General features: G+C 31.4%; 1 protein-coding gene across 6 annotated transcripts in view; it reads right to left on the bottom strand.

Moving 5' to 3' along the window:
- Positions 1-27308, bottom strand: part of PIP4K (phosphatidylinositol 5-phosphate 4-kinase) — a 541345-nt gene that overhangs the window by 227536 nt on the left and 286501 nt on the right. The window contains exons 4-5 of one of the 6 annotated variants that reach the window (XM_089594383.1): positions 17837-17852; positions 11430-11474 (exon numbers count right to left, since the gene is read on the bottom strand). The exons of the other annotated variants lie outside the window; for them this stretch is intronic. Of the exons in view, the coding sequence (XP_089450509.1) occupies positions 11430-11474; positions 17837-17852 (61 nt within the window). The remainder of the gene's footprint in view (positions 1-11429; positions 11475-17836; positions 17853-27308) is intronic. 6 annotated transcript variants of the gene reach the window in all.

The following is a 27308-nucleotide window of genomic DNA, read 5'->3' as shown; positions in this document are numbered from 1 at the left end:
TAACTTATTAATTAGTAATTCAATGTAAACGTTTGTAAAATATATGTTATAAGCGCTAATGACAGAGAAGTATTTCGTTATAATTCATATCATACGTTTGTATCAAATCGATATAGTTGTACATTATAAACACTTGAATTACATCATCTAGCATCTAATTTATTTATAGATTTATTTCATACTATAAGACTGGCGGGTGAATGTTCAAAATTTTGGCAAAGAAATATGTGATTGTTGCGAAATGGTTTATCTTAAATCATTTTTTTATGACCCAAAAGTTCGAACGTTCTAGGAGCAAAAATAGAAAATTAAAAAAACTACTTTTAAAGCAGCCAAATCTCTCATTCAATCCCATACAACAGCGTCGGTCAGTTGACAAAGATTTTATATCATTAGCAGTTGACCAATGTTGTTTTCAGGTATTCAATGACAGAATTGGCTGCTTTAAAAGTAGTTTTTCCAATTCTCTAATTTTATTCTTGGAACGTTTCGAACTCAGGAGTCGTACTACAGCTGGACATATGTATGCGGAATTTGTGGTTGTGTTAAATACTAGCGTGGTAATAGTATGGCTACCAGCTAGGTGTTCCACTATTTTTACTTCAAACATTTATTTTCAGAGAAAAGAATCAACTTTCCTAAGTAGTATTCTGGTGCGCATATAAACGGATAAATTTATATTTGTTATTTGATTATAGGTATAAAGTAAGAAAAAAAGCACAACACACCGAGCACGTTGTTTAGAGAAGTCAACAGTACCATTGAAAAGAATTTTTACAAGTAAAATTATGTGAAAAAACTTTCTTATGTATTTGTTAGCTTTCGTGTAATTTTCTATATGAAAATTATATAATAAATATCACTTCTTCAAACAACGCTTAATAACGGTACCTCATAAATGGCGTGGAAATCTGTTTAAAAAAAAGAATTACAAAATTATTATTTACCTAACTTTTGTTTTTAACCGCCATGCTCACCATAATATTAATCAGTGAGTAAACTTTCCTTTAATTACCAATGAACGTAATTTTTTAGATCTACGTGACAGTTAAACACAGTGAAAAATCCATCAAGTTAATAATGTTTTGATGCATAACTTTCACAGTTAGTTAGTAATTACCATTGTTTATATTTTACCTTTTTATGTTAAAATAAATCTTATATAAAAGATTTAACGCAAAAGTGAGTAGTTATTACGGGTCATATACATCAAACGTAAATGAATAGTATGGTCACAAAAATAACATACTTGTATCATTACAACATGTCAAAAAAAAAAAAAAATATGCTATGAGTAAGATTTAAACCCCAAAAATGTTGAGGCAAAATAAATCAAGCAATGTCTTAGCGAACTAGGCTACCGAAACTCTCACCATCTCAGGATTAAATGTAAAATATGTTTATAACGAAGCTTCAGAGCTCAAAAAAAAGTAGAACTTGGCTGACGTTGAAGTAACGAAAAATAAAAAATTAATTTTGAAAAAGCTAAACTTTTTATTTTAGTTAGTAAATGTTCGTAGTTCGTTGGATAATAAAATTGTAGTTGCGCAGTTACAAGCGATTCTGTTTATTTTCATGAATATATGTATCCAAGCGGGAAATACTATTGACCAATTATCTTAGTCTTATATTTTTAATAATTAATTAATACTTCCATTTTTATACAGTTGTATACGTATATCGTGACTGAGTTTGTTATTATAATGTAAGGGATGCAAAGCTGAGTGTACCGTTAAAGTTTTTTTTTTTTTTTTTACTCTATCACGAACAATAAAAATTCGTAATGAATTTATGTATTTGATATTCTAGCTACAAGAGCAGAGATGGCCATGAAAATTTTGTGCATTGTTACTCAAAAAAGGAATGCAGAGAAGCACCTTTACACTTGTTCATAGTATGGTCTTACCTGTTTTATTTAAGTGTTATTCGTGGATGTCTTAGGATTCAGCTCGTGAGCTTCATTTGTTCTTTTTGTTTTGAATAATAATCTTTGTTTAAATAATATAGGTAATTTTAAATAATGTATTCCTTTATTAAAGGAATTTAATAATAATTTGTTATTTTAAATACAATTTAATCGGGTCACTTTAACAAGGTTCAGCGTAAATTTTATTACTGAAAAGTAACTTACATCTACCACTGATTGTTGTTACTGCTGCTTCGGAGTTCTCTAATGCTCCGTGCTGTAACCGTCAGTGTTTCCTTGAACTACACGAATGAGTTCGTGGCCAGTAGGATGTTCCAATTTCTGCTTTCTCTGCTATGGCCAGAATCACTTTTGGTGAGCCTACTGTACCTCGTTCCTTAGCGTAGTCTGATACTGTTGATGTTCTCGATACGCACTCAAGTTGCTTTAGCGACCACGTTATGCCTTACGTGTATAAGATACTCACGAGTCACGAGAATCAAGAGTTGACTCAAACCTTAGAGGATAGGTGACAGACGTAAAGAGAGCGATTTTTTCTCTTGATAAAGCGTTTTTATAGCATCAGGGAGAGTAAAAGAGGCTTTTGGTTGAATTAGGTCTACCAATGAGCAGTGTTTTTGCAGACTGCGTTGACAGTTGCACAATGATGCTACATTTTATGATTTTACATATTAGGAAATAACAATACAACAGTGTACCAATCGAATTTTCTGATAAGTGCGATTGAGTTTTTGGGTCAGTGATGATGAAAGCTCGCGTCAGCAATATAAGAACGCCAAATACAAGTTCAACTGTGACAGTAAGTATACAAATTTCGAAATTAACTCTTCTGAGGATTTTACAATCAATTTCAAATGTAATGAAGTAATGTGTGAATTACAAATTTTAAATTAGTTCACATTATCAGAATTGAACAATTAATGAGCAAGTAACTATTCATTCATACATACATGGATTTTTACAACGAGGCTGGCCATATTTAATATCAGCATATTATGAAGCATTTACCTTAAAACTAATACACACACGTATACACATAAACGACGTAAGAGATCCTCTTGTCATATAAGCTTGCTTTATATTCACAATACGTCTTATCCAAATTGAGACAAACAGATAGTTTTCAGTTATAATATAATTCGTATCAACTCGGGATGTAACACATTGTTACTCAAGAAAGGAATGCAGAGAAGCACTGCTTTTCGTGAGAGCTTGTGCTAAAATACCGGACTTTATCAATTTGTTGTTTGAAAAATCGTCCAGAAAATGTTTTTATTGATTGTCTTTGATATTTAATAGTCTTATTAATTATTTAGCAGCATTTGATGTGATTGTTAATCATGTTATGAAAGGTGTGATCCTCTTTGAAAGTGTTAATCAAAACACTTTGTTAAACCAGCGTTAAATAACTTGGAGTGATTTTGTTACCTGCTAATAATTTTCAAGTATACCAGTAATAGTTGTACAAATATCTAAATAAGGATGAAGTGTTAATAAACATGTACCCCGTTATTAGCATTGTGTTGCTATAAAAATTAATTTAAATCAAAGAAAATCGTCTAACGAATTAATCAACTAAAAGTATTTTTATGCAATGTCAACATAAAAATAAAATACAGTTATTGTAAAAATTTTATACTTAGTAATATCTAATAGAAAAAGAAAAAACCGAATGTAAAAAAAAAAAATATGCCATAATGAAGAGTTTAACCGTGGAGTGATCAGTGCAAAAGTATAGGTAGCGACACTAAGCTGCCTCAAATATGGGCACACTATCTCTTTACGCAATCAACATGTTTACCAACAAGATTTGACATATGTTCATGGTAAAGCTCCAAGGTTTAAGTTTAAGTTTTGATTTTTATCTCTATTGTTAATTGAGTTAACGTTTACGTACCTTAAAGCAGAACCGTTAGTTTTCTGAATATTTTAATTATTATTTATTTATATTGGAGAGGTAACATAAAAGGGCTCAAGTTATCATTACTCGATTTTTCATTTTAAACGAGGAAAAACTCAGTATTTAGCGGTATTTAGCTGTACAAGTGCTGAATACTTACACATTTAACAAATAATATTTGACCAGACATAATAACATTCTTAACTGTCCAACATTCAAAACAAAATCTTTTCAAGGGAACACAGTGCATCAAGAGCATATATAGATATACATGCATGAGAGAACTGCGAGCTACACTGAAAGCCGAGAGCCGAGAGACCCGAGAGCTCAGGCAGGAGGCAAACCAAAATATATCTAGCTATACCCATGTATACGCACGTATTCCTTCCCCCACTATGAGGTACCCATCATACGCACATTTTGGTCTTTCCCTCCGCTACCGAAAACGTGCATAGAGTTCAACTGGTCTGCCACGACGGTGCGCTTGAATCAGTAGAAAAAAAGCGACACACTCACTACTATGGGCACTGGCAATCTTCCTACTAATTTCTGGACTAGTATACTATACATGTTATGATACAGTTCTCAATTACACGGAAGCCCAAGAGTTGAAACACTTAAGCTTTGTATTACTGTGTGTTTGCACAACTAATGATACAATAGCTGTGTGTTAACTGCAATCGTATCTGGTTCCAGTTGTCCAAAAAAGTGCCCAAAAATATTGGAACTTTTTTTATGTGTCAGACGGAGCAATGCAGCATTCTTAAAACCGTTACTAGCTTACATGATAAAGAAACTGAAGCTAATATAAATTGTAACCAGCTTTTCAACTTGGCGAAAAGCAAGTTTCCTAATATCACATTTTTTCACTACACTAAACAAGATTACGATAGAACATCTAAAAAAACTGGCAAAAAATTTTCTTTAGCACTAGCAGTACTACAAATTTTTAAAGCCTATGCTTCCAAGGTCCAATCCAAAATCATTCTGACTACTGACTGATTTAGGTACTCAAATGAAACTGAAGTACTATCAATAACCAAATCCTGCTAAAAAAAAAGTTACTTCCAATTATTAAGCAAAAATTTTAAATTATAAACTTTTGTTATAATCTTATCATTTTTTTAACATAATGCATGAATTCTCAAATGATTCTTATTTTGCTCTTTAAATAGCTCAGTATCAGTATATTAGATTTTTATTTATATGTTACCGATTATAGAACGGTCAAAAATGATTTGAAACCAAGTAAAATACCTTTATCAAAAAGTGTTTGAAGATTAGTAACAAATATCGACACAATGTATTAGAGGGAGGAGAAACTTCACATCAGTGGAAGAAAATATTTATACTTAGTTTTTTCCATGAATTTATGCAGAATGTTCTTTTGAAATTGAATTTGCATGTTGCCAGACTTAACAGTTAGTCAATACAAGTTGAAACAATTTTTTTTTAACGAATCACAAGAGTTGTCTCAGATGCTTCAAAAAATTTTTTTTAAGTTTTTTGATTAATTTAGAATCGATAAGGCTTATTGCGAAACTTCTTTAAAATTAATAATATTTGAGATATCATTTATTTTATACATCAAAATAATGGAAAACGACCATTTTCATTCTTAAAAAACAATGTAAGAAACTGAATATTCTAGTGATTCCATAGTTCTTAAATATTCTTTAAACATTCATTAACAAAATAAAAATCCAAAAGACAAAATAGTAGTTTGGAAAAAATTGTTTACAGAATTGAAAATTGCAATACGAAAAATCAAATTTATAATTCCATGAAAGTACCATAGAACAGATATTAGTTAAGAAGGCTCCATCGCCTACTGCGGTAGTTAATTCAATGACGATCGATACGATGTGGCTGGACGAAAGCTTCCTTGTATGCTAGTAGTATGTTGGTAATGAAGTTTCTTTTATTTTCAACTGAATCCCCCTACTATTATATATAGTATACAGTATATTCATACAGTCAGCTGTCGAAAGTTGACATCCGTTTCATGTAGTATTTATCAGTAATTTTTTATAAAAAATGTCGGGAAATCAAAGTGTGAAAAACAATAAAGAAAGAAAAGGACGAAAAATTTCTTTTTCCAAAGACCAGTTGGTACAAAAATATTTACCCGAAGAGAATACAAAAAAACTTCATGACGCTCTTGAAGATGTATTAGTTTCAAGTAAAGTAGTCAAGTGTTTGAATGTTTCTAATGACTCCTTGTTAGACGCATGTAAGAGTACTAATGAAATTGAACAAGAAAAATACGAAAAGAAAAAATTTTTATCTAACAAGGCGTCATTAAAAATATTCAAAGATCCTATTCCTACAAGAATTATAACTTAGATGGCCAAAAAAAATATCCATACCAAAATATTAATTAACGCTTATAACAAAGAGAGTGTACATAGTGTCAAAGTTTCATTGTCGATGAGCATCAACAAAAAAGTAAATATGACGTCATCACAAACAGTCATTGGTTTTATCTGTGATAAACTTAGGAGTTCGTGTAAAAAATAATTTAATATTAATGATTGCCGTAATTTACTGCGTTATTATTCAACAAATAAGTTTAATTGAAAAATCATTATAAAACTTTTCATGTTATTTTACAAATCCAATTTTTTTTTTATTGCGCACGCTCTCTAGACCAATACGATCGACAGTGTTCATCACTGCTCTCACCAAATGTAACTGCAGACCAAAATATTATTTTACCTATTTTATCAATTCTTTCATCGCCAACGCCTATAAAGTCACCCGGTTTCTTAAAGATGAGAATGTCAGGGTTACGGTACGTATATTTTTTTTGCTTGTACATTCCATTTTAGTAGTTTAGTTGATCATTAAAAGTTTGCTTCAGGCCTTCGGCCATAAGAGGCTGTGTTCAGCGATCTTTAAAATTGCTGACTTTGAATTCAATTATCTTCAGATTTTGATCGCTAACCCATACAAATAAGGATACCATTCAATATAGCGCGATCTGAACTTTAATAATATATCATCCAAAGTTCTTCTACATTCCGTGATGAAGCCTCCTTAAAAAAATGTCAATGTCACATAAACGTTGAATACTCTGTTTTAATTAACAGCATAAAGTATACTTACAATTGAATACACAAGGATGGCGGTAAATCATACGTGAAAATAAAAAAAAATGTGTCACATGATAACAATATATGTATATATATATATTAATCATCGCCCATAGGCTCAGACATGGCTTTCTTTTATACAAGCATAGTGTTAATTAGCCATTGGTGCACCTGAGTAATGATCAGGTGTTTACATACGTATATTAACATCTGGACCAATTCAGTCACACCTATGATCACGTAGACGAAGCGTCAGAGAAACAGTTAATCGACCCTCGAGAGTTAAGAGCACATGCGAAACGGCGAGACCTGAATGGTCACCAGACGGTCACCCATCCAAGTACTAACCGCGCCAAATGCAGTTTAACCTCGGAGATCGACGGAACTGCAATTCTACCGTTGCGCCACGCCGACCACTAAACAATATATATAATCAAATTTATGATGAAATAACACGATTCGTTGAGAGTAGATGTTTAAATCTAATGAAAGCAGCATGGCGAATACAAAAGTTTTTACTTTCAGGTAGGAGTCATACTGTAATACGATCAGCAGTTTACACTGAAAATCAACAAGAAATAATTTAAGAAAAAAACGACATTAACCAAGCAGTATTAAGGTTATTTTTCTGTGTTAAACAGTATTACATTTTCAATAACCGAACTAAATCATATAAAAAACGTAAAAATAGTTAAATAAATTTTGATATAGAAATACTTGGTATTGTATCTCCAAAAGATTAAGAACATTTTTATGTTCATTAGCTAATTTTCAATCGTGTTAAAAGTGCAACATAATTTGAAGATAAGCGAAATTTCCAATGAACTTTGTATGCAAACTATATAGACACAGCAATTAATACGAGATTAATTTAACATAACTTCTAAATTTTCCAAATCATGTTACCATTCTAAATAAGAAAATTTTCAGCGTGATTTCTTCTATTGAAAAATATCAGAGGTAACAATAGAAGGGAAAAATTTTTTAAAAATTTTACCAATGACTTTTCTGAAAACAAGGTTAATTAAGCTCTTTTGGGGTTGAATAGTGTTTTTTCGTCGGAAGATAAATCTCTAAAAAATTTTAGTTAACTAGAACCTGAACTGATCAAAACAATTATCGATCCCAAGTACAATCGATGTCATAAAAAATTTTAACAAATTATTATAAATTCAGTAAGAAAATGTTTAATATTTTGTACAATCCACTGAATCATAATCCAAAATATATTTTTAAAACAATTCGTCTGAATTCCAAATAAATAATCTTCATAGATATCCACATAATTGTGGTAAAAGGTCTTAGTATGAAATCATAATTTATTTCTGTATTTCTCAGAGAAAAAATATCAAATTGATGGCTTGTTCTGGAATTGCTTTTATTCTGTTACCAACAGGTATGACAGGTCACACAACTTTTAGACCAACTTCAGATTTAAGTAACATTGAAACAGAATTTTTGAAATGTGAATCAGGCAAAAAAAATAAAAAAAGAAGGTACTGTAAAATGGGATAAAGCGTCAATTATTTCAAAGAAAGCTTTAGAAATAGTAGATGAAACGTTAAAATATTTGTGTGGAAGTGATTTACCTTTTAGAAGAAAAACGGTAATATTAAGCGAAGAAGCTTTCGATTAGCCATCAAAAAAGAAAAAAAAATACTCTTATTTCTGTGGAAGTTAAATTTAAATTCGTAAATTTATTCATACCAGAAATATTTTTTCCATAAATCGAGTTATTTCAACATTACACAGCATATACACTCAATTATTAAATAATAAAATACTTAACAGTATGAAAGAAGCTGGTACATCCTACTACAATATCGATTATTAAACAGCAAACAAAATCTGACAAAACATTGAATTTAAATTTTTAAGAGGAAGTTTTTAATGCAATTTATAAAATTTTACCACCTCATGAGCTAAAATTAAAAAGTCGAAGTCACACAAGAAATCGAAGTTTACGAGATAGATTATTTAATGAAACTAGTTTACGCATAACAAAGTTATTCAAGTATTATATAGAAGCTGATGTCAAACAAGTAAAAGCTAAGGACAAAAATATTCATACCTAGGATCACTTTGAATATCAGGAACCATTATTTTTGACCGTTTATTTTACATAGAGAACAATTTATATCAGTTTCAGCTTTTTTAATGACAATAAATAAGTCACAGGATCAAAGTTTCAATTCTGTAGGATTACATTGAAAATTCCTTTATTTTTCTGTAGTCAATCATATGTGGCTTCATTCCGATACACAAATTAAAAAAAAATGTTTCCATCCGAAACGGTTCTGAAAATGAATAAAAAATAAAGAATGTTGTCTGGCAAAAGATTTTTGAAATCTAACAATATCCATGAGAAATTGCGACGTCGTCGTTATATCTTTGTATGAAACATCGGTGAATTCAAAAAAGTATTTGTTTAACGGTTATGACTATTATTTAACCCTGCTTACAATTTGGAACTGAATGTTGTTGCTATCTCATGCTTCTTTACAGGCTGCAGGATAAGTAGACAGTTGAACTCTTCATTTATTTATAGAAAAGAAAAGAGAGAAAGTTTTATGAAATACGAGTCTCAACGTACCTTTATTTTGTCCTGCAGCATCAAATGAATTGCGTTAATAGTTTAAATAGCTTTCACTTTCTTCGACTTAATTTTAATTTATTGATTTTAAAGTATTCGTTTAAAAAGACAAAGGAAAAAAAAAGAACAGTAAGTCAGTCGTTAGCAAGTTATTCGGATAATTAAGTACTGCACTTGATGAGCAGCCGTGGGCTACTGACTAAAACGCCGAGCGAGAAAATGTACCTTGCGCAAAGTTTTAGTCAAAACTTTTTTGTCTCTCATACTATGGGACCGGCACTTGTTGACTTCATGAGTTTAGGCTTAGCGGCTCGCTTCAGTTGTCACCTTATATTTCTCAGAGCCATGAAGTACACAGTAAGCTTTGTTAGGGACGACTTTTCATAAGGATGACTCTATCGAGAGCCTCTAAATCTAACATTGAGAAAGGGAAAAATTCATTCATTCGTGCAAGTCGTCGCTTAACAGCCTCCTCTTCTTACAATTATCACCAATCTCGGTGAACATGTACAGAAAATCAATCTGAGTTAATATAAGAAGTGGATCATACTTAATCAAATACTTCAAAATTTTCTTTAAAAATTCTACTTTTTACCCCTTCCTTTTTTAAACTATTCTGATTTTATACGTGAAAATCGATTAAAAATAATTCTTACTATATATATTAGGATTATAAAAATAAATATATTATAAAAATTAAATTAGTTTTGTTAGTAGCATTAAAGAATTACTATAAAGAAAAAAGCATAATGTAGTATGATAAAATAAGTGATAATAAACCTATAAAATTATTACATTTGTTTGGAATTATGCCAAAGGGAAGGATAATAGGAATAATTATTATGATTTATGATTTAATGCATATGTATTTAGTGTTGTTTATACTTCTGTGCACAAGAATATCCTTTTTCTCTTTGTTCTTGGGTTGTTAAAATTGTTTAATTTTCTTTATTCTTTTGTTGCCCTATAGTTAATTCATTTAAAACTTCAAGGTTTGATGTGACACCAGTTTTAGAACATAATTTATAATGCCAATCGTATTTCAGTATGCTGACCATATCTCTGCATATGGGGCAAGTTTTCTTTATATTTCGTTGTGTTTTGCACAAAATGCTAGGCACTTTAATATCAACCTTCAATATGACTATTTCACACAAAGGATGTAATAGCGTTTCCAACTTGCCACGATTATCATAATCTAAATATCGGACTCCATGAATTTTAAGTCCGTCAAGAGCTCTCATACTTGCCTCCTCATTACGTCATTCTGTCATTCCGTTTATTATCTAACAGATGGTATCCTTAACAAATGTCTTATAAGATGTCACTTAACAAGCCAAACGTCATCATAAGCCTTGCCCGTTCCTTTGATGTCATCATTACTAGCACATTTATGATTGATTTATAAGGAAGGGCATTAGGTTTTCGAATTAATTTCATTAACGTGCTTTTGTTCTCCGTATTCGGATAAGTATTTACGATGTTCAAGTTTCTGTTTTCAAAATATTGTGCCTGCTGGGTTATCCAATAAACTATTGTGCATCGTATGTTTTCCACCCACTCAGCATTTTCATATGTTACATGAACGGGAATAAAATGTTTGTGTTAAAAAAATTGAAGAATACAACAACGCTGTAAGGATTTTTTGTAATCACACTTATCTTCTTTCCACTATGCTTTACCTTTACAAATCGTAATATTGGAGCAGTTTCTTGTTTATGACCATACGTAGGGGTTGCTACAGTTGTAATCAATCTAGTACTCTTATCCAGCACTTGGGTTTCGGCATCAATTAGCACACGTAATGTTGGCACTATTCTAAGTTGCTTTATCGTTTTTATTGTCTCTAGTAGTAAACTAAAGATCGCCTTGTAACTCGAGTTACCTATAGCACAGGGTTCCTGTTCTATGGACTTGACTACTCCAAACCTTTGAAGAATTTCGTTTAGCAATAGTCGGCTGCAACTTGCCGCAATACTATGCTAAGTCAGTGTTCATTAGCCATTACTTCAACGATTTTTGGGTATTGATTGTTTGTCATGAATGTATTTCGGTAAATATAATTGAAGACTATTTTATGTGCTTGATTAAATATTTGTGTATGTATGTGTTCACTATGTTAAATCATGTCGTTGAAGTTAATTCTGTATTCTGTTGTGCATATAAATACATAGTTTTTTTTTATAAACATAATTTTTAATTAATTCTACCATAAACGTAACTTCCACTTTCATAATGATATTTAAATATTCAAAGTAATTACAAGAAAATTATTGCTTCAAAACACTATAAATCTAGATATGTAAATAATATAAACTCGTCTATTCATTTTTCATAAAACTTAAAACTAAATTTTAAAACTCAACGATGTATTCTTTTAACGTAGAATGTAGCTTATTAACTGTTAGAGTTCTATCATTGGATTCATTTTCTCCTACTATTAATTTTCTCTCATAAATCGATAATTTTGTCAGAAGTCGGCCTTGTTTCCAAAATTTGTATACATCGTTGTCTTCTGCATGTGATGACGTATCGAAGATAACCAATAACTTAATAACTCAACTTGTTGTTGACAAAAAGACTGAATTAATTTCGTGTTCATTTTGTATTTTGCGCTCCTTTTAATGAGTTCAGCGTATTACGTGCAATATTACGGCTCATCGTTTTGTCACGCTAAAATAGCACTTTCAGGATCCATATATTTCATATATCTTTAGGATAGTGTTTTCCATTGATCTCTAATAGCATAACAATATTCTAGGGTTCTAAATCGAAAAAAATTATTGAAGAAGGCTCTTTTCCATTTTGTTTGTATTTGTGGTAGAAAAAACATGAATCTTTTAAAATCAATATTTGGTACATATTTTTTATCACTTTTTAGTGATATTAATAAAAAAAATCTTTTTTGCTTGACGAATAGTGGATTTGATCTCTAAAATAGAAAGTATCAGATTGGGGACGAGGTGTAAGAAATAAATAAGATGTATTTATATTTTTTATCATGTTGTTAGATTCATATACTGTTGTAACGTCTCAACTGTGAAAATAATTTGTATCTCATAAAATTTATCGTTGTGTGTATGTGTAACATCAAATTTCTTACTGTGTTAAAATTTGTAGCCTGATGAGGCTGATTCAAATGATCAGCAAAACGTTTTAACAATAAACCAATGTAACAACATTAGGAGAAATGTAAATACACCTTGTACTTATTCATTTATTACACCGTGCCCCCAACGGATCATCCAGCATTTTTAATTTATAAATTCATCGGAGGTCACTGATCAAATTAAAATCAGTCAAGTCTGTATAAGCTTGCTTGGATTCAACATCACTTTAGTCTTGTTCAAGTAGTCTTGAAGACTTCGATTAAATTTCTTTGTTAACTTTTGTATTACTCAATAAGTAACCTTCTCAATGTTACTTGTCATAGTTTTAAGTTAGTCTTCAAAAACGGTAACATTGAATTCTTCACTATGCAAAACAGGTGTAACGCAGATTTTAGTATTTTTCACGCCTGAGTCTGAGACAGTATCGGTATTAATAGTACATTACGTCACTAGGGCACAAAGTACAAGCATGAGCGCCCGAAGGGCGTGCCTGTTGTAGGTTGGTGCCCAAGTCGCGTATAATGTTTTTCTTACCGAGGGCGCAAAGTGCAATTTTGTGCCTGTGGGCACACTTTGCGTTCAGTAAATCACTTTGGGCTTTAGGGCAGAAAAGTACTTTGGGCCCAGAGGGCACGAAAAACTTTTCTGCCAGTGGGCCCAAAGTGATTACAAGGGCGCAAAGTGTGACCTGAGGACGCAAAGCGGCAGTTGTACTTTGGGTCCATGGTAAGAAAAGTCTACTTTTTTTAAGTCAATTCTTGTTATATTACCCTATATCTAGGGTCATATACTGGTGGTTGCGTATTTTACTTTGATGATTTTTCAGTACCACTAGGATCGCTTTCAGAAAACATACTTGTCCTTGATGATGCACCGAGATTAATGATATCTCTGACTGGAAATTGTGAAGGTGCATTGAGGAGCATTTCGTCATTTTAAGAACTATCTAGTTTTATTCTGGTAATTTCTGCATCCGCATCATTAGCGTGCGATGTTGAGGCTATTTATTCTGAACAGCTCACGTTTAATGAGCTACAATCTTTCACTGTATATTTTGTGGCATTTCTTGACATACTTGGTCGAGATGGGGATGATATCGATGGCTGTGGATATGTTCTTGCGGAATGTTGGCCCTTTCTTGTTTATTTTTCAACCGAGGGGTCATCCAGGGCCCCTGACTAATTTAGGTAAATCTGTTCCTGATTTGGTCAGACTCCTAGGTTTTATTATTTAAACTGCCTCCTTCAAGATCATTGGCAATGTTTTAGGCTAATAGTCGATAATTTAGATGTTCTTACTGTTCTGTTTCTTTGACTTTGTAATTCCATTTTCCTTTTTTCTTTTCTTTTTTTTCAACCCATCATAATCACTATTATTATAAGTTAGGAAAACTCAATATCAACGCTGATGAATTATCTAGAAATCAAGTAGGATCATTTCTGTATGCAGAAACGAATATAAATAATGGGTTACCATTATGAATATCCATCCATTAAAATTTTTCTTTTTTTTTTGATGAATCTGACACTGGCTTTACTATTTTAGGGAAATTTCTAATAAAACGTCTGTAGTACCCTGCTAACCATAAGAATTGTCAAATATTTTTCGTAGTTTTTAGTTGGAAACATTCTCTAATGGCTTGTATCTTTTTGTTATCTGGTTAGATTCCTCGTTGAATGACAATTGCCCAAGGAATATAAACTCTTTTCGCAAAAATTTAACTTTATCTGGCCGAAGTACCATATTTACTGATCTTAACCGGTTGAAGAGTAGTTTAACTTTATAGTCTCGATCTATTAAATATTTTGCATCAATAATAATATCATCTAAATAAACTAACATTTTAACATTTAATATACCTTTTAAAATAAGATCCATTAGTTGTTGGAACGTGGCAGGTGCGTTTTTCAAGCCTTCGGGTATTCATCTGTATTGGTAATATCTATGGAGTGTCGTAAATGCCGTTTTATACTTATTATGTTTAGCCATAGAAATTTGTTGGAATCTACTTGTCAAATAAAAAAACAAAAAATTTACGGATCCTCCCAACTGGTCTATGATATCTGCGATGTTAAGCAATAGAGAAGCATCACCAACGCTTTTTTAAGTTTTCGGAAATAAATTACTATCCTCCATCTTGGATTTTCGTGATTATCAGATTTCTGAGGAAAAATCTAGCGATGTAAATTATATAATAATGGCGAAGGCTTAGTTATTCCGTCATCAAGTTTTTTTGCTACGTGTTATTCTAAAACTTTTCTGTCTACTAGTGGGTGACGATACTGTTTAGTGTTAATTGGGGCGTTATTTTTGTCATGGTTTTATGTGCAACGACATTAGTACAGGGTAAAGGGTCTCCTAGTAACAAGAATACATCTAAGAATTCGGAAATCAGTCAACGAATTCGGTCTCAATTTTCCAGGTTTAAAAGACCAGTATGCACAAGTTTTTTAATCTCTCTTAATCTATTTTGTTTGTTTTTGACTATTAGTCTCTCATATTCGCTACTAGTATCGGGGTCAAATTCAGGTGCAATGTATCCGAAGGGTAAAATTTCTCTTGGATCTACTTCAATCGTAACATCGTTCTCATTAGTGTTTATTGCCACAACATTACATTAGCCGTTTTTATTTCTTCTTTTTTCTTTTCCTAGATACACATCATCATGTCCCATGTTGACACGAGGCAAATCTCTTTCAATTAAATTGGTATTAATTTAATTAATTCTTACTATTTTACAAGTTTAAGCCTTAATTGTACAGTTAGTTTATTAGTTTTTGTTGTTCTTTACTAAGGCAATGTTGCTCCACACTAAGAGTAATTTAACTATGTTTAATGCCATGGAATTGGAGTGTAAATTGGTAGTCTAATTTATTATTTTTGCAGTCTATACCACACTCATTAGTTTTATTATCAGTGGGTTTCATAAAATTATCACCCCTCTCTAATAAAATCAATTTGTCATGTTCATCTTGAAAATGCATATTAGCCTTTATGTTTCCAATTTTCTCATATTTAGGTACATTTGACTTCTCGGGTTGGCCTACGATGTATTCGTCATGAAATTTTTGTTAGTGAACTTTATTTCTAAGACACTCGACGCCCTTTTTTTGTTAGTATTAAGGGTAGTAGCTAGAATTTTATTTTCTTGCACTTGTTTCTTAATTTTAACTGACAACTTTTTTTTATCCCTTTTTAGTTACCCTATTTCAACTATTTAAAAAAAAAGACTGGGATTTCTTATGTCATCATCTAATACCATAGCACCATGATATTACGATAATGAGGCTCATCATTCTTTACAAAAGTTTAGACCTAACAGACCAGCATCTTCGATTGGAAAATCGTTAGGGATAGCGTTCAAAATTGTAGGTTTTGATTGTATAGTTATATACCTTGTTCCGTTAGTTAAAACAAGCTGAGGTATGATTCCAGTAAGATTAATAATTTCACTAGTCTCTACACCTAAAAGTAGGTGCAACTAGTCTCATTTAATCTAGTTTTTGGTACCTATGTCCTATGTGTTATATCCAGAAACTTAAGTGAGGAAGTGTGATCAAGCTCTGATATATGGTACCCTCTGCTTGAAGCTAGGAAGATAGTATGCAGCGCAGGATTTTTTCACATAGCATGTGCAGCTACATATCTAAATTGTTATGCGAGCATCGTGTAGTGCGTGTACGATTAAAGGCTTTTTCTGCACAGAGAGAGAGAGAGAGAGAGAGAGAGAGAGAGAGAGAGAAATTATCCAGTGCATAACTGAACACTTTTTCCCTCTTTAGCTAAGAAGGAAGATCTATGGTCCATAAATACTGTATTAATAATTTATTTAAATTTGTGTGTATGTGTGTAATCTTCTGCCTATGCCTTTGTACGTTCTTGATGGCTTTAAAAAAATTATTTTTCCGCGAAAACAATTAATTCATAAGATCGTAATTTAAAATAATTTCAGAATTACCTGCACTCCTGCTGAAAATCAAGTTCTAAAATAAAAAAATTATTTTTCTAAGGCATACGTACTACTTTTGTTTTAAATGACTATTTTTTATAGATAAGTGCTTGGTTTATAAAAATTATAGTAATGTTGTGACTAGTCATTAAAAGTATCTAATTTTTTTTGTGAAACATCTGTTGGCGCGCTTGGGGGTTCGACCGGTGCGATGAAGTGACCCATGCGATGGCACGATCTTCGGTTTAACTCGGCCTGGCTCAGCTTTCTGTCTCTGTCTCTACGCGCTTACTGCCGCCCCTCTCACGTTTGTAACGTGTGTACTAAATCCGTATATATAATTATGTAGAAGAGTATATAATAAGTAAATATCATATATGTATAGTACATACAGCATGTACATACGTACACACATACATAGTATATTATATATGTCTAAGAAAAATTTTCAAGTTTTATGGACTTTGAGAAACAAACTCAAGTTGTGTGGATTGGTAGTCAGGGGCCTTATTTATTATGCTACGCAGCATGCCGACCTGATTTGCGTTATTATTACTTATGGATACCAACCGAGAAACTTCTGAATGAGAAAATTTATGTATAATAGGGCGTTTTTTATATTATAAATATATATGAGCCTGCGGATTTCAAAAAAAATAGTAACAATTATTTTTAAGTCGTCTAATAGTATCAAAATTATGTACAATTGTGTTTTAAAGTTCGTTTTGCTTATATCTTTTAACGGTTTGATGTACAGAAAAAATGAAAATACCAGCTTGTAGAGCGAAAAATTTTGTATCCATAAGCATTTTTCATTTTGTTTCGACTAGTGTAAAATGTTTGGAAAAAAAACGAAAAAGGCATTTGGGCAGTACCTGTGAAAGCATAAATGAGATAGAGAGAGCTATTGATCTCTCTTTCTCTCTCTCTAGTATATATATACATACACATATTGTACTCATATAGGTAGGCTTTTTTCATGGCTTTTTTAAAATATTTTGCGCATGTGAAAAATGATGAATTAATATTAGAATTAGTATCATTTTTTCATCATTAAAAAAAAATTTCTTCGCTCTGAACTAGGATTATTTTAAAATATTAATATTTGACCATAATGCAAAGTTTTCCCAGGGTCTATGTGTTGTTTCGAGTGTGTGTTTATTCAAACTCGATTTTAACCCATCTTTAATCAAGAGCCAACAAAATTCGCGCACATGCGCCACTACGCACACTAAACAGGTAGCCAAAAAAGAACGAGAGACAGAGAAAGCAATGCACCTGATCGTTTGTTTAACTAATATTTGTACCTATGTGTAGGTAGGTAGTATAGATATACTCTTTGCCGTGTATTATTGTTCTTTTTTGTATTTGTTGTTTATATAATAAAGAATAAAAGAAATATAAACATAATTTGCTTTTTCCTAATCTATAATATTCACTAATAAAAAAGTATGTTTATAAATAAACTTTTTTTTTAATAAAAAAATATTGAATAAAGATTATTAAGAAACAAAGAGACAAATACTTTTTCTATCTCACGCGTTTTTGAGAGGCTGGTGTGCGCTAGGTAGAAAAAATAGGATTCACCACGTACGCGACACTACTCCGTGGCTGCATTACGTCTCTCGGGCCCTGTTTCACAGGTCCCTTGGGCCGCAAAATAGCCCTAAAGACAATAACAATTATTTGACAAAAACTACTATTTTTATCATAGAAAATCGAGTACTACCGAGCTCAATAACATATTCTTTAATGTTTTACATGTCGTGGGTTTCGAGACCCACACCTGGTTTTCTTGAAAAAAATTTCACAGCTGACAGTTTTTGTAAGTTAAATTTTATGCTTCTTTTTATGTTGTTGTTTTTTTTTTATCACCTGTTGACGTGGAAAAATTTATGTGCTAGTATTATTTGTATTAAGAATCTTTATTTACATATTTTTTAATTCATCCACTCTGTTATTATGATTTTAGATATTATAAAAAGATCCCTTAAATAAGCAGATCCTAGATTTGAAAGGTCCACTAATGGAGCACAACTAAAGAAAAAAATCGCTTTGTTAAGCAGATTCAAGTGGGAAGTAGCGTGCTGAGATCAAGCAGAGAATTCGCGTAATCTTGTGCACAACTAGCCTTCTACTACCAGAGCATTTGCATGTTGTTTAAACCCAGTGTCAAAGAAGTTGTTTTTATGCTACTAAGTATAAAACACACTGAATTGCTAATTCCAAGTAATTACTTCCAAATAATCCAATCAGTTTACTGATATATTTATACCCAACAATCTTGCTTGTCTACAATTTTCTCTTTCAGAAAAATGTAAAATAACATTGTGTATTGAATAATCTTTAAAAAATAAAAATTAGTAGAGTAATACACAGAACATATAGATACGCACCGCAACATCGGATCTGCTAACTTAAGCAGTCCATCGACTTCTACCCACAATGCTAGGATCGTGCTAACAACTCACGAACACTTGTTAGCAGCTAGTCTCTAGCTAGCCGAGCACTTGCAGGTCGTACAAACATCCAAAACCCAACAACATAGCACGCAAAGGCCTAAAAATCGAATCTGTACCTATTAATATATAATCCTTTCCACCGTATATAATCCTTTACAACCCAGTGCGTTTAAGATTTCTTTACTGCTATTGAGTATAAAATTAGCTTTGTTACTTATTTTAAGTAATTAATCTCAGATAATCCAACAAATTTACTGATACGTTCCAACTCAATATGCTAGCGTCTCAGAAGTTTTTTCATCATTTTCTGGACAAACAAAATCCCAATAAGATAATCCTCAACGACCCAATGCGCCTACTTATTGACACTTTTAATAATTTCCTAAACAAACAAAATTCAAAGTGGCTAATTCTAAATAACCAAATGGGCTTGCTTGTCCGCAGTTTTCTATATTTTATTGATAAACGTTATCTCAAGTGCCTAATTCTTACATACCTAATGCGCTGACTTATCTGCATTAATTTCTTAAATAGACAAAATCCCAAACGATTGATCCCAAACAACCTGATGTACTTACTTATCTACAATTTCGTTTGATTTTTAAGGAACAAAATCTCAAGATCACCTACTTATGTGCACTTTTGTTCATTTTCTGAATAAACAGAATCACAACTGGCAAATCCCAAACGACCCAATGAACTGACTTATCTGCACTTTTGTTCATTTCCTAAGTAAACAAAACCGTAAGCAGCTGATTTTTGACGACCCAATGCGCTTACTTATCTGTACTTTTGTTTATTTTCCAGGTGTAATGTTTTCGTACAAGAAATCTAATTTTGTTTATCTCCACATTAGTTGTAACAGTGGACTCCCTTTGCCAAGAGACCTTTTTTTTTAAAATATCCATTTAATTCAAATTTTCTAGTAATGTTTCTATAATACTTCAATTTTTTATCAATAATATTAAAGATCTAGCTACTGTTATTTTAATGAAAAGATTTCTAAGCCATAAGCCACTCTAACGTTCTGCCATAGTACTCTCTTGAATCTAATAAGAAATCATTTAAACAAAAAAGTATAGTTAAGTAAGTCAAAAATTTACTTGAAGTACATATAAGCACTGTTGAACTCATCAAAATAGTATTGCGTTAATACTAAGTATTTAATATTGTACGCTTTTTCGTATGACTTGAAAAAGTACCGCTCACTATGTAACGTAATGCTAGTTTCTTACTTTTGTATCCTCAATTCTATTTGCAACAAAAAAACCTCGCTCAAACTCCGTGTAAATTTTTCAGTAAAGAATAGAAAAAATTAGTTGAACTCAAGACGTTACCGCAGGATAAAGACACTCGTTAGCATGATTCTTCAAACTCATAAATTAACTCCAGATGGTTTCCGCATCTAAATTCATTAGCAAATTATTTTTCTTTTCGTCAGACTTTGTATGAATATCACGCAACTCTGTAGCAATGAATTTAGCATTTGAAAACAGAAAATACTTAAAAATTGTTATTTAGATCTGGATATTGTTTTGGTTACATTTTATTCAACACTTCTTGTGGATTAAAAAAATAAAAATTGTAAAAAAATGTCGTCGTTTTTCAGAAAACGTTTTTTATTTCATAGAAACCGCACATGTGGAAATTTTTGCAACTACTCCTTAAATTTTTGACCTCTTCATTCGTTATAGTGGAATTGAATTAAGTTTTTGGCAATTGAAACTCAGACTAGCACAAAAAAATTTATTGCAAAAGATTCAACAAAAACAATTAATTGTAAAAATATCAAACAGAAAACAATTTTCTCTAATGCCCCCCAAAAAATGGCAAAAATGGTAAAACACAATTTTTAGTGTCAAAAACGAACAGTAAGCCCTAAAAAAAGTTAAAAAAAAAAAAAAAAACACACACAAGTATGTGTGATGAAAAGACTAACAATATAAGCTTCAGTTGATACCGATTGGTCCTGTAATTTCCCCGCAAAATGAGAAAAACCTCTTTTTTTAAGCAAATATTCAACGATTAATAACTCTTTTTTCCATAAATATTAGGAGCTAAAATTTTGCAAAGTTGTAGCTTTACTAATTTTCAACAACAACACCAAACTTTAGCAAGATCGGATAGATAGTTCTAGCAAATCGCAGCTACAGGCAAAAAAGGTACTTTGGAAATTACGGCCTAAAAAATGTTGTTTACTACGTTAGATGCAACTTTTCTGCGGGATAATATTCTGAAATACTTACTCTACAACTTACCAAAGTTTCAAATTTTGATGCAATGTGGAAGTTGGTTAAAAAATAATAAACCACATGGGTATATTTTGCGCACGGCAGTACGGCGCATGAGGGGCAATGAGCCACGGTAGCTGCCGATGCACAAACCATGTGCACTCTCTAAAGCTCGACTCTGTTGTTATCGACCAAGTACGTTTAAACAGCAAGCACTCTTAAAAATAATGATATCTCAGGAACGAAAAACCAACTTCCACACTGTTAAGAAATTGGATACCTTGTTAAATTGTAGAGTAAGTGTTAAAGAATACGATTCTACACAAAATTTGATGTAACGTTGCAATTTTTTTTTTTTAGGCGGTATTGCCAAAATACCTTTTTTTGCATTTAGCTACAGTTTGCAAAAACTATCCATCTGATCTTGCTAAAATTTAGAGCGGTTATTAAAGATTACTAAAGCCAGAACTCTGCTAAATTTCAGCTCTAAATGTTCATGCAAAAAAGAGTAATTAATTTTTAAAAATTTTCACAAAAAACGAGATTTTTTGCATTTTACGGGGAAACCACTAGACTAATTGGGGTCAAACAAAAGTTATTTTGTTTGTCTTTTTGACACATACTTATATATATATATATATATATATATATTTGTTTTTTTTTTCAGCTTACTGTTCGTTTCTGACGCTAAAAACTGTGTTTTACCATATTTGCCATTTTTTAAATTTAAAATATTTAACTTAAAAATCTTTCCTGTTCAATTTTATTACAATCGATTGGCTTTGTTCAATTCTTTACAATGTATTTTTTTCGTGCTAGTCTGAATTTCTTGAAAAATTAGACATTTTAGCTAATTCAATCACACATAGTATTTATCTTTTGTTTTTGAGCATGAGGGGCCTAATTTTTTTTTCTGAGTGTACCACACTTTTTATTGTATCCAAATTTTGTAAGTAGTAATCTTCTATTACATTTAAATTAATGAAATTAGTTGAAAAATTTGTTTATTGTTTTTTTACGGATTCCTGAATCGGGTGCATTTTACAACCTTAAAATAAGGAGGCCGCATTAAAAGAACTAAAAAAATTTAAGGTAAAATATACAAAACTCACGTAGGCTTTTGCAGTATTATTTTTCAGTGAATTTCCTCTTTTTTTTTTTTGGCGTTTACTATAAGCTTTTTTTTTGTACGCAGAGCTGGCCACAAAAAACAGAAATGGTTGTAACATTTATAAGCTTTAAGCCTTCACGTTTTAAAAAATTTTAGCGCTTTATCATCAGTCACATTCAAATCTCAATTCTCCAACAATTCAGCAGTGCACTTTAGACAACAGGATAAATAATAGTACGATGTATGAGCAAGTACTTCTATTTTCTTAGGAAGCATACTACAATGTTTTTTGGCTACAGTTACAGGTGACCAAGAAATACAATTACAAGCAATTAAGTAAAGAACATAATTCCAAAAACATTTTTTAAAACTGTTATAATTACCGACCATTTTGTTAGCGTTATAATACAAGAGAGTAACTAAGATTTGAATACTTACTGAATTATCAGGAAGAAATTTTTTAGCATGGATTTTAATTAAGTGTAAGAAATGCTGTACAACAAATTTTTTGGCGGTGGAAAATATTGTGCGTTAACACAAAGCAATTTTTTTTTTTACTAATGTTGGTGCTTTTTTTAACAAGAACCAAGTAATAACAATTTTGGTAGATGTTTCAAAATTTTCAATATTTTTCATGGAATGAAAATCCTCAAAAAGTTTTTTAATAAACGGAAATAAATTATTATATTTCCGAACACTGATCGGATTTTGCGCAATAAACATCAAAACGCGCATTTCCATGGTATAAATTCTTGAAAAGATAATGCTACGTGAACAACACGTACAATAAAACCTGAATCGATCGGGGCGTTTAAATTATCGACGTGGGTAGAAATTGTGTTATGAGCAATTAAGTCATATTTACTAGAAAACATTTTATCTTTTTTACATTCTTAATAGTAAGCTTTTTTCATTTCAGCCACGTGCTTAGCTAGCCAATCTTTAAAAATTGCGTCATGTAACCAGTCTTCCTGCAACAAAATAGCCGACCATTTTGTTGTTCGACTTGAGCTTTCCTTTGATCACTTATAGTTGTTATGCATAGTTGAATTAAGATGAGAGACATAAGCACTAAAAAAAACGTGTTAAATAGTACCATGATAAGAGAAAAAAAAATTGGCCCTTGAGATCCTTAAAATCACAATCTTTAAGTCTAAAACGATAATCTTACTTAATTGAGCCAACACACTTGAATATTAGTGCCACCAAAAACTCACTCACGTTCATAGTATGTATCATAGCTTAACCTATACTTGTGTATGCTTTTGTTTTTGGAACTTTATTGTAAACTCAGCATAAGTTGTACTAACTCAGATAATTAAATTTCCGTCAATTTATAAAGCAAAGTTTTAAACGTGCAGAGTTAACATGATTTTGTAATATCGGCTTATACTCTATATTATGTTGAGATTTTCTTTTCTTCATTATTACTTATTTTATCCACTTGAATCAACTTAACGGTATCCCTGCGACCTGAATATAAGATACTATGTGACTTGTGGATGCATGTAATAAAAACGTTAAAAACTAAGAGCAATTTCTCCAAGAACAAAGGATATACTGACTTTACTGAGACGTATTCATGAAACTCAGAACCAGATCTTAAGCTGTTAAAAATTAAATAACTTATACGAACTAATATTCTACCACTTACGGCCATTAGAAATTGACATCTTAGGCGTTTGTTAGTTACTTAATAAAAAATACCTGTGGGCCTGCAAGTGCATCAAAATCTCAGGGACTAGAATGTTGAGTTTTTTTTAAAATTAAATTAATAATAAATCTAGGGGTGTCATCATGTCAGGTTACTTGAGATGACTCACTTGAAATATCGTTTGTTTTAGAAATAAACGAAAGTGCAAGCAAGTGAGCGCATCAGGTGGTAAGGAATTAGCCACTTGGAATTCAGTTTACTCAGGTAATGAATAAAATTGCAATCAGTAAGTGCATGGGGTTATTTGGGATTAGTCGTTTGGGCTTTTGCTTATTTCAAAAATTAACGCAGATTATTCAGCGCACATGATCTTTGAAGATCAGGCGCTTGAGATTACCTTTATTTATGAAATATAGAAAACTGCAGACAAGCAAGCGCATGAAGTTATTAAGAATTAGCCACTTGGGATTTTGTTTATTTGGAAAATCATTAAAAGTGTAGAGAAGTAAGCGCATTGGGTCGTTAGGAATTATCTTCTTAGGATTTCGTTTATCTAGAAAATGATTAAAAAACTTCTAAGAAGCTAGGATATTGGGTTAGAACATATTTGTAAATTTATTAGGTTATTTACGATTAATTACTCAAAATTAATAATAAAACGAATTTTATACTAAATAGCAGTAAAAAAACTTTAAACGCACTGGGTTATAAAGGATTAGATATTCAGATTGGATTTTTAGTCAAAACTTCATGTGTTTAGGCTTAGCAGCTCGCTTCAGTTATCACTTGTCACTTCCGAGGGCCACGAAGTTTAGAGTCAGCTATGTTAGGGGATGACTTTCGTTAAGGATAACTCTTTTAAGAGCCTTATAATTTCGTTATTGGGAAAGACAAAAAATGGTATATTTATGCAAGTCGTCACTTAGCAGTATTATTGATTAAAAATCTCTATTATTAAGTATCTTGTAGCTTCAAAGTATTTAAAACTATTTTATTATCATGAATCAGGATTTTAAATTTCATTATTCCATTTTGAGATTTAAAGACGACTCTTTAGTAGTTAAACTTATTAAAACTTATACAAAAGAAAGTTTTACATGCTGACATCGAGGAAAAGTAATTAAACACAACAAAAATTTCACGAATTTTTTTAACGAGCCCAAATTTGAAAAATTCGTTTATGTGATACTTGCAAAAATAGTTACAAAAAATTTGTCTTTTAAAAAGACAACACTTAAAGTATAAGGGAGTAATAAACAACAAATCGTTCGACAATTCAAAACAGGATTTTTAGGAAAAGATGCTCTACAAAGTTATTTGATCTGACACAAAATTTAAAAATTTGTTTTAAAATAAACTTTGTCCATGTATGGAATGCAAAACATTGTTTCAATTATGACGTCAGGTTAGTATGAATAAAAAATAATCATGTATCAGACGACTGTGCAATATAAATAAATAAAAAAATTCGTAACATATTACAATAATTTGTTTAGATATGTCTTTGATGTTTGAGGTAGGGAGGGATCGGGGAAGGGTCGAGAAGTTTCTATCAGTCAGATTAGATTTAAAAAAATAAGCTTAATTATGGGAAAGGGAGAAGGAAGGTAGAGCAGTGTATAGAAGGGCAGGATAGCGTGAGGAATCAAGTATTATGGCATAGTAGTGTGACGAAACAACTTTATAATATAAGAAGATATAGTCAACTAATAAGGCCCAGAAAACGGATTTAATACAGTGAAAATTATCGTGAAAAATTCGAAAAATTACAAAAATTACAAAAGTTGCAAAAGTTACCTGAATTTAGAAGCTTCAAGTTGGAATTTGTTATTTCTACTTCCTGCATATCTTATACGCTGACTCACAATAATTAATTTGTTTTTTTTTTTACTACAACGTACGTAGACACCAAACTTAATAATTTGTGGTATCCGTTTTTTGATGAAAATCTATTAAATAAAATGTAAATAGAAAATGTAACAGTTACTAACAAGTTATATTTTACATGGTAATACAAAGCTCACTAAGATTTTTTTACGAGATTATCACTAAATGCGCACACTGTGCATACTACGTCACAAGTATAATTTTGCTACAAGCGTTAAATTTATATTTGGCACTAATAAATTAAGGTAAAAAAAAGGAGGAATTATGGAAAAAAGGGGTGGAAACGAATTTGATTCCTTTTCGATCACTAGCTGAACTCTTCAGTACGGCGTGCTAGTGATCTTAGCCGTAGACGAACACGACTGCTACTTGCGCTTATTCACAGATGTATATCATGTGATGGCAAGATTACTATAGAGTGTCGAAATATTCGAAAGGTAGAGGATAGGATGACACTAAAAAGCATAGGCTTGTACTATCAAACTTAATAATTTTGGTGTCTATTTCTTGATTATAATGTATTAAACAAAACGTAGATGGAAAATGAGATAATTTCTGAATTTTATTTTACATAGTTATACAAAACCCACTCAGATTTTTTTACGAAATTATTACCAAATACGCACATTGTGCATAATACGGCACAAGATAGTTTTGTTACAAGCGTTAAATTTAAACTTATCGCTAATAAATACAGGTAAAGAAGGAAGAGGAATTATAGGAAAAAGGTAGACATAAACTCCTCTTTCTTTACCTTTATTTTGAAAGCCAAGTACAAATTCAACGTTTGTATCAAAACTATACTTGTGCCGCAGTATGCACAATGTGCGTATTTAGTGATAATCTCGTAAAAGCCTTAGTGGGTTTTGTGTTACCATGTAAAACAAAACTTCGTAAGTATTACATTTTCAATCAATGATTCATTTGAAAAGATTATTTTCAAGAAATAGGTGCCAAAATTATTAAGTTTGATACTACAAGTTTATGCTTTTCAGTGTCATCCTATTTTCTACCTCTCGTATATTTTGACACTCTATATTAATCTCGCCATCACATAATATACATCTGCGAATGAATGCAAGTATCAGTCGTGTTTTTCTACGACTAAGATCACGAGCACACCGTACGGAAGAGTTCAGCTAGTGATCGAAAACAAAACGAAGTTTGATTCCACTCCATTTTTTCCTATGATTTCTCCTCTTTCTTTACGTTCTATTTACTAACACCAAGTATACATTTAACGCTATTAACAAAGTTATACTTGTGCCATAGTATACACAAAGTGTGTATTTAGTGATAATCTTGTAACAATTTTAGTGGATATTGTATTACAAACAAAACAAAATAAGTATTACATTCTCCATCTGTGTACGTAGACACATTCAGTGC

Source organism: Copidosoma floridanum, unplaced genomic scaffold, assembly GCF_036245765.1.
Source record: "Copidosoma floridanum isolate Cflo_tuat_1 unplaced genomic scaffold, Cflo_Japanese_pri ptg000021l, whole genome shotgun sequence".
NCBI classification, from domain to species: Eukaryota; Metazoa; Arthropoda; class Insecta; order Hymenoptera; family Encyrtidae; genus Copidosoma; species Copidosoma floridanum.
This window is presented reverse-complemented; position numbering and strand designations above follow the sequence as displayed.